This window comes from Paroedura picta, chromosome 8, assembly GCF_049243985.1.
Source record: "Paroedura picta isolate Pp20150507F chromosome 8, Ppicta_v3.0, whole genome shotgun sequence".
Taxonomy (NCBI): Eukaryota; Metazoa; Chordata; class Lepidosauria; order Squamata; family Gekkonidae; genus Paroedura; species Paroedura picta.
The window spans coordinates 69259566-69273472 of NC_135376.1; the positions used below are offsets into that span (position 1 = coordinate 69259566).

The window sequence follows — 13907 nt, forward strand, 5'->3', positions numbered from 1 at the left end:
TGAAAACAAGGGAATGCGTATAGAACACTATTCTAAAAGCAAGGACCATTTTGCAAGCCCTACACTTGAACTTAACACTGTTGAAGGCTGTTTGCTGTGTTCTTTTTTGTGTATGTGATATCCCTATTCTCCATTGATTATGGGGCTCCAAGGCTGGGCTGGCAACTGGTAGGAACTTGGGGACAGGGACATGTGCTTGTGTGTGGAGATACTGGCATTGCATGCACTATAATGCAACTTCTGGGAAAAATCAGTATGATGTCATATCAATCTAGGAATTGTCTGAAAATCTATGCTAAAACCACAGAGTTGTACGATATCATTTAGTAGAATGCCCTTTGTTCATAGAAGAAAACATTTGGATCCAAGACATTTTGTGTCAACTGGCCAAAATAGATACCCAGAAAGACAAAGGAAAATAAAATGAGGATTTAATAATTCAGGACAAATTTTAATTCTATATCTCTGCTGACATATTTGTTCATTGAACAGGTACCATACTGAAACATTTTAGTTATAGGATTTGTTGCCTAGGATGGTTACTGTATTTAATCAGGGACAGAAAGCTGTCCAATTCTATGGCTAGATACATCAAAGGGACACTTTAGAAGGTATGAGGGCTGTTTTTAAAGTACTTTGGGAGTGGCTGTTTCCCCAATTTCAATGCTGGAAGGCTGATTTTGTGGAAATGGCATATGTGCTCTCTTCTTTTAAAATCTCCAGAATAAGAACATAGCATTGAAGGCAACCTGTCACTACTAACGTAAATGATCATTTCTCAGCCATAATTAGTAACCTCATAATTTTATGCTTTTTAAACCAAATACAACTACACTTCTAAATCCAATGATAAAATGAAAAGTCAAAGAAGCAGATTTTAAAAATAAGAACCTAGCGGTACTTTTTTAAAAAAGCTGCAGACTTTAAAATATTGCTGTGCTGTGACTGATTTTCCAAAAGACATCAAAGGCTTCAGTATTAAAGAAACTGCAAAACAGAAGAGCCTTATCTTACTGTAGCTACTGCAGAAGAGCGATACTGCTTATTAGGCTGTGAAGTTGAATTTCTGTAGACAGACTAATTTTCATGTAAGTGGCAATGCACAGCAGTACCAACCGATTCATTTCATCAAGAAAATGTGCATAAACAATTTCAGACGCAGGAAACAAATCCTTTTACATCTCGGAGCTCGATTCCTATGCAGTGCCCTTCTACCACAAAACCACAGGACCACATTCACTTAGAAGACATTTCCTCTTTGTATTGCTACGGGGCTTCTTTGTATTCATGCTTTACACTAAATACATTCGTCGCATTCAGCTTAGAAGTGAATATAATTCAGAAGTGCTTCAGGTTCTAAAGAACAAAAAAAAAGTTATCCGATAATGGAGGAAGGGGTATGAACAACATGGATAATTCTTGCTAGGAACAAAACGGAGAGTACTCTGCCTTTTAATAACAGTATGTCCTGGGCAAATGTTGGTGTCTTACTGAACCTGTGGTATAAACATTAAAAGGATCCAGGAAAGCAAGGTAATGTATTAATGCCATTACATGGCTGACATGAAAAAAAGGGTAACTGCTTAAAAAGTTGCTCTACAAGATGGCTTTCTCTGACATATGCTGCTGTAAATCCAGCTTTCATTGTTAACCTTGATTGTATATTGACAAATAAATACAGGAACAAGGCCTACTTAATACTTAAAGTATTATATAAAGGTAAAGGTATCCCCTGTGCAAGCACCGAGTCATGCCTGACCCTTGGGGTGACGCGCTCTAGCGTTTTCTTGGCAGACTCAATACAGGATATTGCCAGTGCCCTCCCCAGTCATTACCGTTTACCCCCCAGCAAGCTGGGTACTCATTTTACCGACCTCGGAAGGATGGAAGGCTGAGTCAACCTTGAGCCGGGTGCTGGGATTGAACTCCCAGCCTCATGGGCAGAGCTTCAGACTGCATGTCTGCTGCCTTACCACTCTGCGCCACAAGAGGCTCTTATACTTGCCCCTTAGATCAAAATTAAATGTTCTTGGTCCTCACGACAATGACTGCTAAAACTAGGCTGCTGATCTGGAGAAGCTGAGAGAGCAGAAGTGGATGGAGAATAGGATGACTAATGTTCAGGTGCTGCCTGGAGTTGTCTTGGAATTACAGCTGACCTCCAGATGATGGAGAGCAGCTCCCCTGAAGAAAGTGGCTTCTTCAGGTGATGGGATAAGTTCTCTCCCCTCCCCAAACCCTGCCCTAATAGTGAAACATTCATGGACCTCTTAGAACCAATCCCACCCTCACGGCTCCTTAGTTATCAGGGAGAAGATAAGTCTCAGGGTAGAAGGGCTCCCCTGTGACCACCCTGCCTACCCCTTGCCAAGTCACAGCAGCCAGGAGGGCTCCTGCAGAGTGGGCTGGCTGGCTGATGAGCTCGCCCACTCTGGTCTGCAGTAGCCCTCCTCCTCTTCACCCTCCATGCCCCTGCCTACCTCATCATAAAGCCGCTGTGCTCCTCCTCAGCACACCTGCCCAGTTCCTGCCCTCTGGCAACTGTCTCAAGCCGTGTGGGGGTGCAGCTGCCCCCAGGGCTCCAGCAGAGTGTGCTGCATCAGCTACCCAGCTGATCCGCGCTGCTTTGTGCCTGTTTTCAAAATGGGCTTTGCCACAATAAAACTACAAAAGTTATGAAAAATGCTTGAGATGAAATAATATGACAACACTTCTTGATGACTGAATAGCTTTGACCAAGTTTTGCCCTTAGCCACTTTGCAATAAGTAAACTCTCAGAGCTTTAGATTTTGAACTATAACAACTATCAACAGAACATAACTACATAGACTAAAAAATTAGGTGTGATATCCAATCTAATTTAAAAATAGCATTTATAAAGGTCAAATGAACAAGCAGCTAAACATACAAATTAGATTTTGATAAGGTGAGTGTTATACCTATGAAACCATTTAATCTTAGGAAGAACTTGAATTTATGGAGATAAACAAGTGTTAATGAAGATAGCCAGGCTGGGAAAATCCCATCACCTCTGGATCACTATCTTTTCACATCATGTGGGGAAAATAATGAATTCCTGTGACATGAGTAAGACCCAGCTATTGGCGGCTGCGTTCTGGCAGGCTCCAGCAGTCAGGATTTCAGAATCCAGATTGGCCCAGGACTGTCCATGCACTTGGGGGGAGGGGCTAAAAAGCAGCTAGTTCTCCTTCTGTATGTGACTGCATTAGTATGTGACAGCTGGGAAGCTACACCTGTGCATAAACACATTTGCTTTAGCCCAAGGTGGGGGAAGAAAACAAATGCCAGATTCCAAAAAGTTAGAAATATTTATGTTTTCATTTTCTCTTAGAATGTGTTGCCTCATTTCTGTAGAATATATAATTTCTAGAGATACTGAGATTGAAATAAATCTTTGTACTGTTTAACAGTTCAAGAGACTGCTTTGCCATGCCCATGTTCCCAAGCAGCCCTGTTTGACGACACTCCTGGCATTAAACCTGTGATATGGACAAGTTCCAGGAGGTGGTGGCAGTCACTAAAGGGGGAGCCCTCCCCCAAGGTCTTTAGTTGGGGAAGAGTGAGGGATCCCAACCAGGAAGACTAGGTTCCCTCAGATAAAAACAATCTCCTCCCCCAAAGTCTCTAGGCAGCATTTCACCTCACTTGCCTTCTTGCTGGGTAGTTGTACAAGCCAGGAGAGAAAGCAATCTGACAGATGTCATGATGGGAAATGTTACAGTGAATGCCTTACATTTCTGCTTTGGGAATATGTGGTTTTCTGCTACTTGCAATATAAAAATTTAAAGCTTTAGAATGAGTCAGCTCAAAAAAAAAAAAAAAAGAATTGCACAGAATTTGCTAGATTCAGAACTAAGCAACCATAGACATAAAATAGTTTTCATGGGGAAAACTACATCTCTATCCTCTTCTATCCTCACAGCTGTATGTACTGCAGCAAAAACTGCATTTTCATAGTTAAAATTTTCATTTTTGCACTAGCAGTTTGAAAGTATGCCCCAGTTTTCAGGTAATATCAATATAACAGTTCTCTGAAGAGATACAGATGCCATCATTTTATCATACAGAAACACAAACATACATATTATATGGAACGAGGTACAACAAATCCAGGGCAATGAGCTTTTGTTTATACTAACAGTTTATGAAAAACTCAGTTTATCAATTTCTATTTAACTATTTTTATCTTTCAAAATAGAATGTCTTCCTCATCAGACTCATACATTGTTATCTATTTTAGACGATGCCACCAGCATAACAGGTACTTCAAGGAGTGGACAACAAGATTAAAAGGTGCCATCATTAGCAGTCTTTGGAGAGTTAGCATAACAGTTTTTAAGTGAAGATTCATAGCAAGTTTGAAAGTTTGCAGGGGAATCAATGGGGGATTCCGCTGCGACTATTTTAGTTGTACCTGTGATCCTTTTTACTGTGTTGTGGATATAGAAGCAATCTTAGACATGCTGGTGCTTCCCCAGGAAAAATAAAAAACATGTTCACATACATTCTTGAAAATCCCATACACATTTCAAACTGGTTTAATACAAAAACATCATATTTCTCATATTTTCTTGCAGACACAGCTCATTCTTGTGACCCTTAAAGACAAGGAAGCAATTGGATACTACCTGACAAGAGTGTAATTATTATTTGAAATCAATGGATTTAAAACTGCTAAATCTCTGTTTGCAGAAAGTATTCTGCACAAAATATTTCTGCATGCACTACATTCACACAAGTCAAACAGAGGTTAAGGCTAGATGAACATAAGGTAGCCATATTCTGAGGCTGTTACATACTGCAGACACAAAACTAGTTTTCAGCTATTAACCTACCTACCAAAAACACGTACAGTATTTCAAATCCCATTCTCCTATCTGTTCCTTTTCACAGTCATTCCATTTCCCCCTCCCGAGTTTATGAATACGTTCTTGGTTCAACAAGCCTGGGGAAACTTTCTTCTTCACATGACACAGAAACAAATATGCCTTATTCTAATTGCTCACCAAAAAAGGCCATTTAATATCCTTTTTCTGGATATTAAAACATAAATTCTCAGGAGGAAGGATGAGCAAGGGAAGTAGATGAACACAGCAACCAAGGTGGATTGTTCCCAGCACCAAGAGACCATGGTTTAAATCTCTCGCTCTCTCTCTCACACACACACGCCTACCTACCTCTAAACAAAGAATCTTTAAATCAACACACACTACTTTGACTGTTAATGAAAGCAAAATATTTGATCACAGGGGGCAGCAAAAACATACATAACATTTCAGAAATATAGAGAATGAAATTGCTAAATTAAAGTCATATTTATATAGCTGGAGATCAGAAATAGAAGTCTCTTGCCTATACTGTCAGGTGTTAGTAGCCTTATTGGTTCGAGTACAAAATTTCAGCTTCCATTTTTAGAAGCCAACTGTGCACAATCACTAATCCGACTCTTCAATGAGGTGGCATTTGTTAAGAACAAACAACAGAGTATGGACTGTTGGCTTTAGTAATTACAGGATTTTAAATTAATATTTAATCCATTAGATTACATTCTGATTAACAGACCAATTTTTTTTATATTATAAACCACACAGTTACTTAAATTATTTGTGGTGACACTTATTTATAGATTTAAATAATCAAATTACTTTAATTTCAGTGCTAATATTTAACACACCGTCTCCTAGTACCATAGGCAGTATCTCCATACCATGGTTGAGAATTAATGAACACATTGAGGCACACTCAAGTGCTTAGTGCATACATTGTAGGGATTTTTTCAGACACATGTATGCATTTTTTCAGACACAATGTCACAATATTTTTTAAAATCAAAACGAGTTTGATAGGTGCCACATTTCTCCAATGAAAGTAGCTGTTTCGTAATTCTGAAATGTCCTATCATCCATAAAACCCCAGCTCCAATGGCGCACCCATCTGTAACCTCCATGTCAGCAAACTAGGGAATTAAGGCTTTTGCTGCCTTGTAAACTAACAGGATGAGAGGGGAAAGGAAGAGGAAGATAGGATAGCCTGCAATAGACTACATACTATGAACAGGGGGCGGGGGGCGGGGAACAAGACATTAAATGCATTGCAATTTTGTACAGTATTAGAGGAGTGATTGGTGAGAACTGACACCTAACAGTGAACACAGCAACTTGAAGAAATGCCTTTGAATAAACATAAATATGCCCATTGCTAATCTGACTATTCAGGAAGTTTATTAAAAACTCCTAGTTTCAGCCCCACACTGGCATAAAAAAAAATGCAATAATTTTCTTTTAGGTAAAGGTATTCCCTGTGCAAGCACCGTGTCATGTCTGACCCTTGGGGTGACGCCCTCTAGCGTTTTCATGGCAGACTCAATACAGGGTGGTTTGCCAGTGCCCTCCCCAGTCATCACCATTTACCCCCCAGCAAGCTGGGTACTCATTTTACCGACCTCAGAAGGATGGAAGGCTGAGTCAACCTTGAGCCGGCTGCTGGGATCAAACTCCCAACCTCATGGGCAGACAGCTTCAGACAGCATGTCGCTGCCTTACTACTCTGCGCCACAAGAGGCTCTAATTTTCTTTTAGGGTACAGCAATTATTCTCTGGAAAACACAGAAGAAGAAAACATTTCTGTGCAGAGTTGTTCACAAAACTATCAAATTAGCCCAAGCCACATCCAACACTAGAAATCAAGAGTAAACTATGAGTGAAGAAAGAACCTTTCTTAGTTCTTCGTTTTCACTATCCTGTTTGAACACACAGTATCCACCATGAAAATTCTGCTTCCACACTTTAGTTTACAGCAGCATAATTAAAAGAAATCCAGTGATACTTTAAAAACAAACAAAATATATTCCAGGATAAAGTTTTGAGAAGGAGAGCTCAGTTTATCAGATGTGACAGAATGGGGATTTGAATTGGACCCCTAGTTACAGTCCAGCACTCTAACCACTACACCAGTGGTCTCCAACCTTTTTCAGGCTGGGGACCGGCGGCAGCAGGGAGGGCGATTGCCCGGCCGTGCGCGTTTTCAGCCACTCATGGCGCATGCGCGGCCCTGCTTCCCTCTCCCCCCTCCCACAGTAAGAAGCTTGCCGGGCTGCAATTCCAGGATCATACGTATGTGTGCGGTAGGTATAACAGTGTTTGTGTAGGACTGGGGAGATCCATCCCACTCTGCCATGAAACTTATCGGGTCATCCTGGCCCATCACTCTTGGTTCAGCCAACAATTGCAGATGGATTGTGGAGATAAAACAGCCTCAGACATCTGGAAATGACTATGTAGTTCATTGGGTCTAGGCTCACATTTCTCTGAGACACAGCTTTATCCCTCCCCACTACCATCATACCTTCATTTTTTGAACTGTTGGTTAAATTAGGCAGAGAAGCACCTTCTTCTCAAAAAGGAGCAATGGGGATCTGATAGGCACAGAATGCTATTCGTTAAATAGCTAAAATAATTGGTCACATTTCACACAGACTTTTAAGGTCCAGAGACATAGGCAAGGGAACAGCCTTACAGACTAGAGCCATGTGTCTGAATGCTGACAGCATATGCAGTGAGTGGTACATTACAACATCTGTACAATATTTTGCTTTGAAAATTTAGAAGAGGATTATTATAAAAAATTAATACATTTGCAGTTTTTTGCTTTTTCCTGAATTCTTAAAACGTCCATTTCCTATACCCAACTTAACCTGTGAACCATAATTGTTTCATTAAAACAACATTTTAGAGCAAGGAAGTGGTAGAACACACAGAAACAGTATGACTACAGTTTTATAGACTCAATGTAGACTTGTCAAGCCTTCTAGAATTATGAAAAAATGAATGAACCCGGTGAAGAAATCGTCTTTAAAATGGAAGAGTAAATAGTGTACATTAATTGTATCACTTGAAGAGATACAGCTTCAGTCCTAAAGAACCTCATCATGACTTAGCCCTGGGTCAGACAGGTAAGGATCACAACAGGCTCTATGAAATCCTGCCCCCCCCCCCCACCAGCAATATACCAAAGACTTCCCACAACTGGCATCAAAGTCAAAGAAGAAATGGAAGTTCAGAAGTGTAGAAGGCCGAGGTTAAACGGCTTTTCAGCTCCTAATTAAAGGGTACTGGGTGCTGGGTGATATGGAAAAGCTCAGCAGGGGCAGGTTCTTCACAACTGTACTGTAGCCAACAGAAGAGGGTGCATCTGGGAACCATCTTTCTCAGAAGTGCCCCTTCCCCTCATACAAGGGACATGGCGATACTAACGTGTTGCAAAAATTGATTAAAAATTATTTGGAACATACAGAACAAAGAGGGGGAAATCAGCATAGCATGCTATACAACAGAGGTAAGTTTTAAAAAGTAAAATGGGCATAAGCCACAAGGAAACCAAATGCTGAAAAGAGCTTATTTTTGAAAATGCTGCTTTTAACCAGTTACATTTAAGAAACATTGTAAAATAGCCAAGGCAGAGAAGAAAAAAGATGGTGAAGAAGGGCAGAATAGTCATACAGCAACAAAGAGGGTTTAATGATGGCCCATGTGTTTGCAGATTCTCACGTAAGCAAGCAGGTTTTTGCAAACTACCTACCTATTGCAAGGTTACTTGACCAACAGATTTCAAGATAATCCTGCTGCAGGGTGTCTACTGAAAGCCCTGACAGATAGTTCAGAAGCCAGATATAAATAATCTGGAACAGTTGTGACTGAGTGTTGTTTAGCACTTTCAGACAGACATTTAGGGCAACTGGCAGGGGCTTTGAAAGCTGTTTCCCATATTAGAACGATGATAAAAATAGGAGGAGACTCTTCCCTTGTCTTCTGCTCAAATATATCTGACTCGAGAACATTTTTATAAGCATGACAGTGCTTGTTTAGCCTCCTCAAATGCAGGACTGTTCTGAGTGTAAGTTAAGTCCTTTCCTAGATCAGCAACAATCAGATATTTTATTAAATGAACAGCAAAAACAGACCTGGTCAAAGCAGAAACTGGTTTTACCCCTAGATCTCTTAGACAAATAAAAGACAGTAACTTTCAGCATACTCATTCATGACATCATTCACATGGACACATGCATTTCCTTTGTGATTTATCAACATGCTCATATTGTATATGCACTTTTTGATTAAAGTTAAATATCTTTGGGGGAATTACCAGGATTCACTAAAAAAAAAAGTATAGGGATAGATATAATAAATTTTAACACCAAATATTATTTAAATGATTTGTCTACTAATTTGAATGGCATCTGTGCAATTTACTGGAAATGCCATAGGAAATTATACCTTAAATTATAAATAATATGACTTATAAATGAAACTTCATTATAACTTAATTAGTGTTATCACTGCAATGAAAACATAGCATGCACAAGTTAGCAATAAAGAAGACATTTCACAAAGAATTCCACCCACCCCATCCTACCCCATTAAATCAAGAGTGAAGCCATCTATGTAGCAAAAAGGATGAACAAATTCTGCAAAGAAAAAAAAATACTAGCCTTCCTGGGACTGTGGGTTTTATCTACACTCAGTAGCAATGATGTGGTTTGATTTGACATGCACATAAGAAACAGAGAAAGAAATTTCTGATACAAAAGATTTAAGCTAATTACCTTTAGGTGGAAAGTATGATTTGCTTTCAGCTTTATGAGGCCAGTCCACTACAAGAGGTCCAAACCTCCGAAAGCTGGCCGTGATTTCATCTACAATGAAACAAACATCAAAAGGAAAATCAAAAGGAAAATGTTAAAACAAACAAGCAAACGGTGTTGCTTCAGATGCTGTCTTTTAAAAAAATCACACCAGTAGCTTTCAACGTTTTCAGATTTAGGACATGCCTTTAATCCTAATTTTTTTAAAAAACTGACCCACCTTTTCCAGGAGTGTTCACTGTTATATTTTATATGTGCCCACAGATACAAACGTTCCATATTTCACATTCCATACAAATCAGTGCAGCTTGCTGAATACAAATTCATCTCTAATGTCAGCCAAACTAGCTCATACAGTGGAAGCGATTCAGTCATTTAATATTAAAGACAAAGTTAACAGAGAAGCCACAAGAAACCCCAATTTTGACTGCATCCACACAAAGATTCTTCCCTGCATAGGCAGTGGGAATTCCACAGATTAAATGGGACCATCCCTATGAAGCTGTGCCTCATCTGGGCTTGAGCTGTTTGGCTACTGTCCCCAGTCCCTGCATCATTTTCTCTTGCTCACACTGTGGGCAGGCTGCAAGTAAGTGTCAATGTAAGTGGCCTACCGAGAACTGGAACGTAGAACTTCACTTGCAAAATGGAGCAGATCTGCACTGCTGCAGCATGCCAATTTTCCCTACTGCCTTTTAGAGTCCCCCCACCCTTTCCCTGTTTTCATACCCCCTTGTAGACCTAGCCTCGTCTTGGATTCATAGCTCTGGAGGGTGGAGTTTTCAATCCTCCCCCCCCCCCCCAGTCCTATTCCTCACAAGTTGGTTAAAGTTGGGTAGGTATCCTCAGCAACATAGTCCCAATACAAAGCAGAGGAGTCTGTGGCTGCTTAAGTGTTATGTGATCTGATAACAGATATCCAGCATAACATTTAGCTTGGTCTTTTGATGTTTTGCCACAAAGGATATTATTTTGGGTTGAACTACCAAGGATGGTACATTTTAGGCAACTATCAGGAAGTCATCCCCCAGAAAGGCCACCATTCTCCCAGTATGCAATTATACTCCAAACTGGGGAAATTATGTAACTAAAATGTCCTCCATGAGGGCGGGGCATGTGTGTCCATATTCATTTTCAATCTGCAAGGGACTTTTTATATGAAAGAATATTCAGCCACATAAACAGTTCAGATGCAAGTGAGCATTAAACCTATGAGAATAATACCATATTGCCCTCCCATTGTCTCCCACATGTGAATTAAAGCTAAAAATCTTGAGTAAAGATTAAAAATGACTTAAAGTACCTATAAAGTACTTGCAGAAGAGGCTCAATCTCCCCCTCCCCCCACACCTATGAACCTCAAAAACAGTAAGCAGAGGCATGACCAACCTACTTGTATGAAAAGCTACACACAATACTGGCAGCTATGTGGAAGAAAAGGCAAGCAAAATTGCCTTTCTTTTCCTCTTCTGCTAATCAGCGTGTTGCTTTCCGAAGAGAATTCCCTCTTCCCACCAACTATCAGCATCGTTGTTTCACAGTACCTTCATCAATGTCAGGAGGCAGGCCCCCGACAAACACCTTTCTAGAATAGCGTTCCACTCTTTCACCGTTCTGACAACGAGTTGGAGAACTGAGACCCGAAGATAAAGACTGGTCACCATGACTGTCATCTAAGAAGCCATCTTCAAAAGGGAAAAGTGAAGAACGACCTGCAACAGATTTTGTAGCAACTTAGAAACCAAGGCATTTTATTATTTTGGTTGATACATTCAGTTAGCAACTCAAGATTGTTTAAGGGAGTTTCCCATTCAATATGCTTTTAGAATCAAAGTCTTCCTTGGACCAATTTTACAATAGTCCAATGAGTAAGTCGGAGCTGCATATCTTTAGCAATGCCTTCCGAAGTCTGGCTGTTGTGAGTTTTCCAGGCTCTGTGGCCATGGTCAGACCATGGCCATATAGCCTGGACAACCCACAACAGCCAGTTGACTCCGGTCGTGAAAACCTTTAACTTTTTTTTCAGCAAAGCTCTCTCAACATCTGATTTCCAGTCCCTGGAGGAATAATGTTTCAAATCCAAGTACTACTAATCAAATCAATTGCCTGATCACACTAACCTGGAAAAATGTTCAATCACACTAACAGCTAATTTGTAAGGCGGAAAGTGAGGACATACTGAAATGTTAGCTTTTAATTTCATGACATTTTGTGGAACTGCTTTCAGTATTCTGGAAGAGTTCATACTATAAAATTCTAGGATATTGTCACTTAAATTGGGTATTTTTGGGTTAGTTTGAACATAATGAAAAACCATAGTTTATTTTAATTGGCCATGAAACCGGGATTCACCTTACAGATGATTACTCAAATCCTGGTTTCCTCTTGGCAAGTGAGGATTTCATTGCCTTTGTTCCACAACCACGGAGGATGGTACTAAGAAAGAAGCCAGGTTGCTCGCATTTCTACATTGTACAAAAACATGGTAAAGACTAGCTATATTGAATAAAGCAACTTCCAACCAAGATTTCAGATGCTGGTTTGACAGATCCTAAGTATTGGAATGGAATTTATCTATTCTCACTCACTACAGTTAAATTAAGCCATGGTTTTGTGTTATGTCTGAACTATACAATTGTGTATATATGTATGTAAGAAAGGTATGAAAACTGAGTATATGAACAGTGCAATTATGAGCTAGTGAGCCAAAAATAAAATGAAGAAAACTTATCAGTCCACAACAAACATATGTTGAAGTACAAAAGTTATTCTTATAATGAAAATGAAATATATTTTACACACAGACTGAATATTTTTTGATAAAAACATTTTAAAATCAAATGGAAATGGAAAAAGTAAATGTATACAGATAAGCAATCATGTATGCATAAATGTGTTTGATCTCCTCCTATACACAAACCCATAATGAAGTTCACTGATTGCTATAACCATATAAGAATTTTGTATGTATGACAAAAAATTAAAAATGAAGTTCTGATCCTGAATAGTAAGTAAATACATATACAATAGCTAGAATGTTGCCCTGAAAAATTATATTTAAACTCTGTAACGTATGTACTGCAGAATTTGCCGGCATTTCTCAGAATATGACAAACTACTCCTTCAAGTACACCTTCTGTAAAGGAGCAGCCAAGTCCTAGGTGGTATTTATAGGCAGGGTCACTTTCATGAGCCTAAAGTCTGTTGAAGAAACATATGCATGGTTCCTTTTGCTTTTAGCACACATCTGTCTTTTGACCTATAAGTGTCCTGTTAAACTACATATCACGGAAGTGATTAATTAGGAGGGCAGAACCTAAAGCACCTCACTATTACAACTACAAGTAATAATTACGTAGGTTTTAAATGACACACATTCATGAATATAATCTAAGTAGATCTTGACCCAGTATTCATGACTGGAAAGCAGTAAAAAGCTGTGTCTGGTCTCAGCTGTCTGTAGGTCAGTGTCATCTACAGCAGTGGTTCCCTACCCCCGGTCCGCAACCCAGTGCCAGGCCGCGAGAGCTTCAGCAGTGAGCCGCGGCTCCCTCTCCCGCCCCCCCCCCCCGCAGCAAGAAGCTCGCCAGGCCACAAGCAAATCGGCCACCAAAGCAACTGATTAGCTTGCGGCCCGGCAAGCTTCTTGCTGTGGGAGGGGGGGAGAGGGAAGCGCTGCCGCAGGCACGCCAGCAGCACAAACACACATGCAACACGTATCAGACCAATACTGCACTAAGTCATATATTTTCCCACATTGATAGGTACAAGGCCAAAGATGCAACATCCGTCCTGTTAAACTGGGGCAACCTTGGAAGAATTAAAAGGTAAACACTGCCACAAAGACATTACTGAAGACATATAGATTCATCAATATATGTCATTTTCAGCATGGCCAAATCTGTGGAAACTTTAATCCAAAATCTGGAGCCATAAAAAGACAAGACAGATTTTTCTACAAATTTGAGAGAAGCCCTAGATTTGAAGAAAAAAAATCTGAACTCTAAAAACAAAACAAAAACCCCAAACCAAAAAACCTGGAGGTTAACCTATCCAAATAATAGTAGTGCATGCAACTTTCAAAAGCTAGTGCCTTCAGCAGCCATTGCTAGGAAACTACAAGAGTATTCCAGTAAGTTTCTGTTAGTAAAAGAGAAAAAAGGGAGCACAGGACGGTTTTTCCAGGACGGTTTTTGTCCTTTGAGTGGGAATCAAAGCCATCTGCAATTAGCAGACAACTAGATAT

General features: G+C 39.9%; 1 protein-coding gene across 14 annotated transcripts in view; it reads right to left on the minus strand.

Moving 5' to 3' along the window:
* Positions 1-13907, minus strand: part of CPEB3 (cytoplasmic polyadenylation element binding protein 3) — a 92931-nt gene that overhangs the window by 15222 nt on the left and 63802 nt on the right. For all 14 annotated transcript variants that reach the window (XM_077350240.1, XM_077350239.1, XM_077350242.1 and 11 more), the window contains 2 exons: positions 11206-11373; positions 9623-9712 (listed from right to left, as the gene is read on the minus strand). In XM_077350240.1, coding sequence (XP_077206355.1) covers positions 9623-9712; positions 11206-11373 — 258 coding nt within the window. The remainder of the gene's footprint in view (positions 1-9622; positions 9713-11205; positions 11374-13907) is intronic.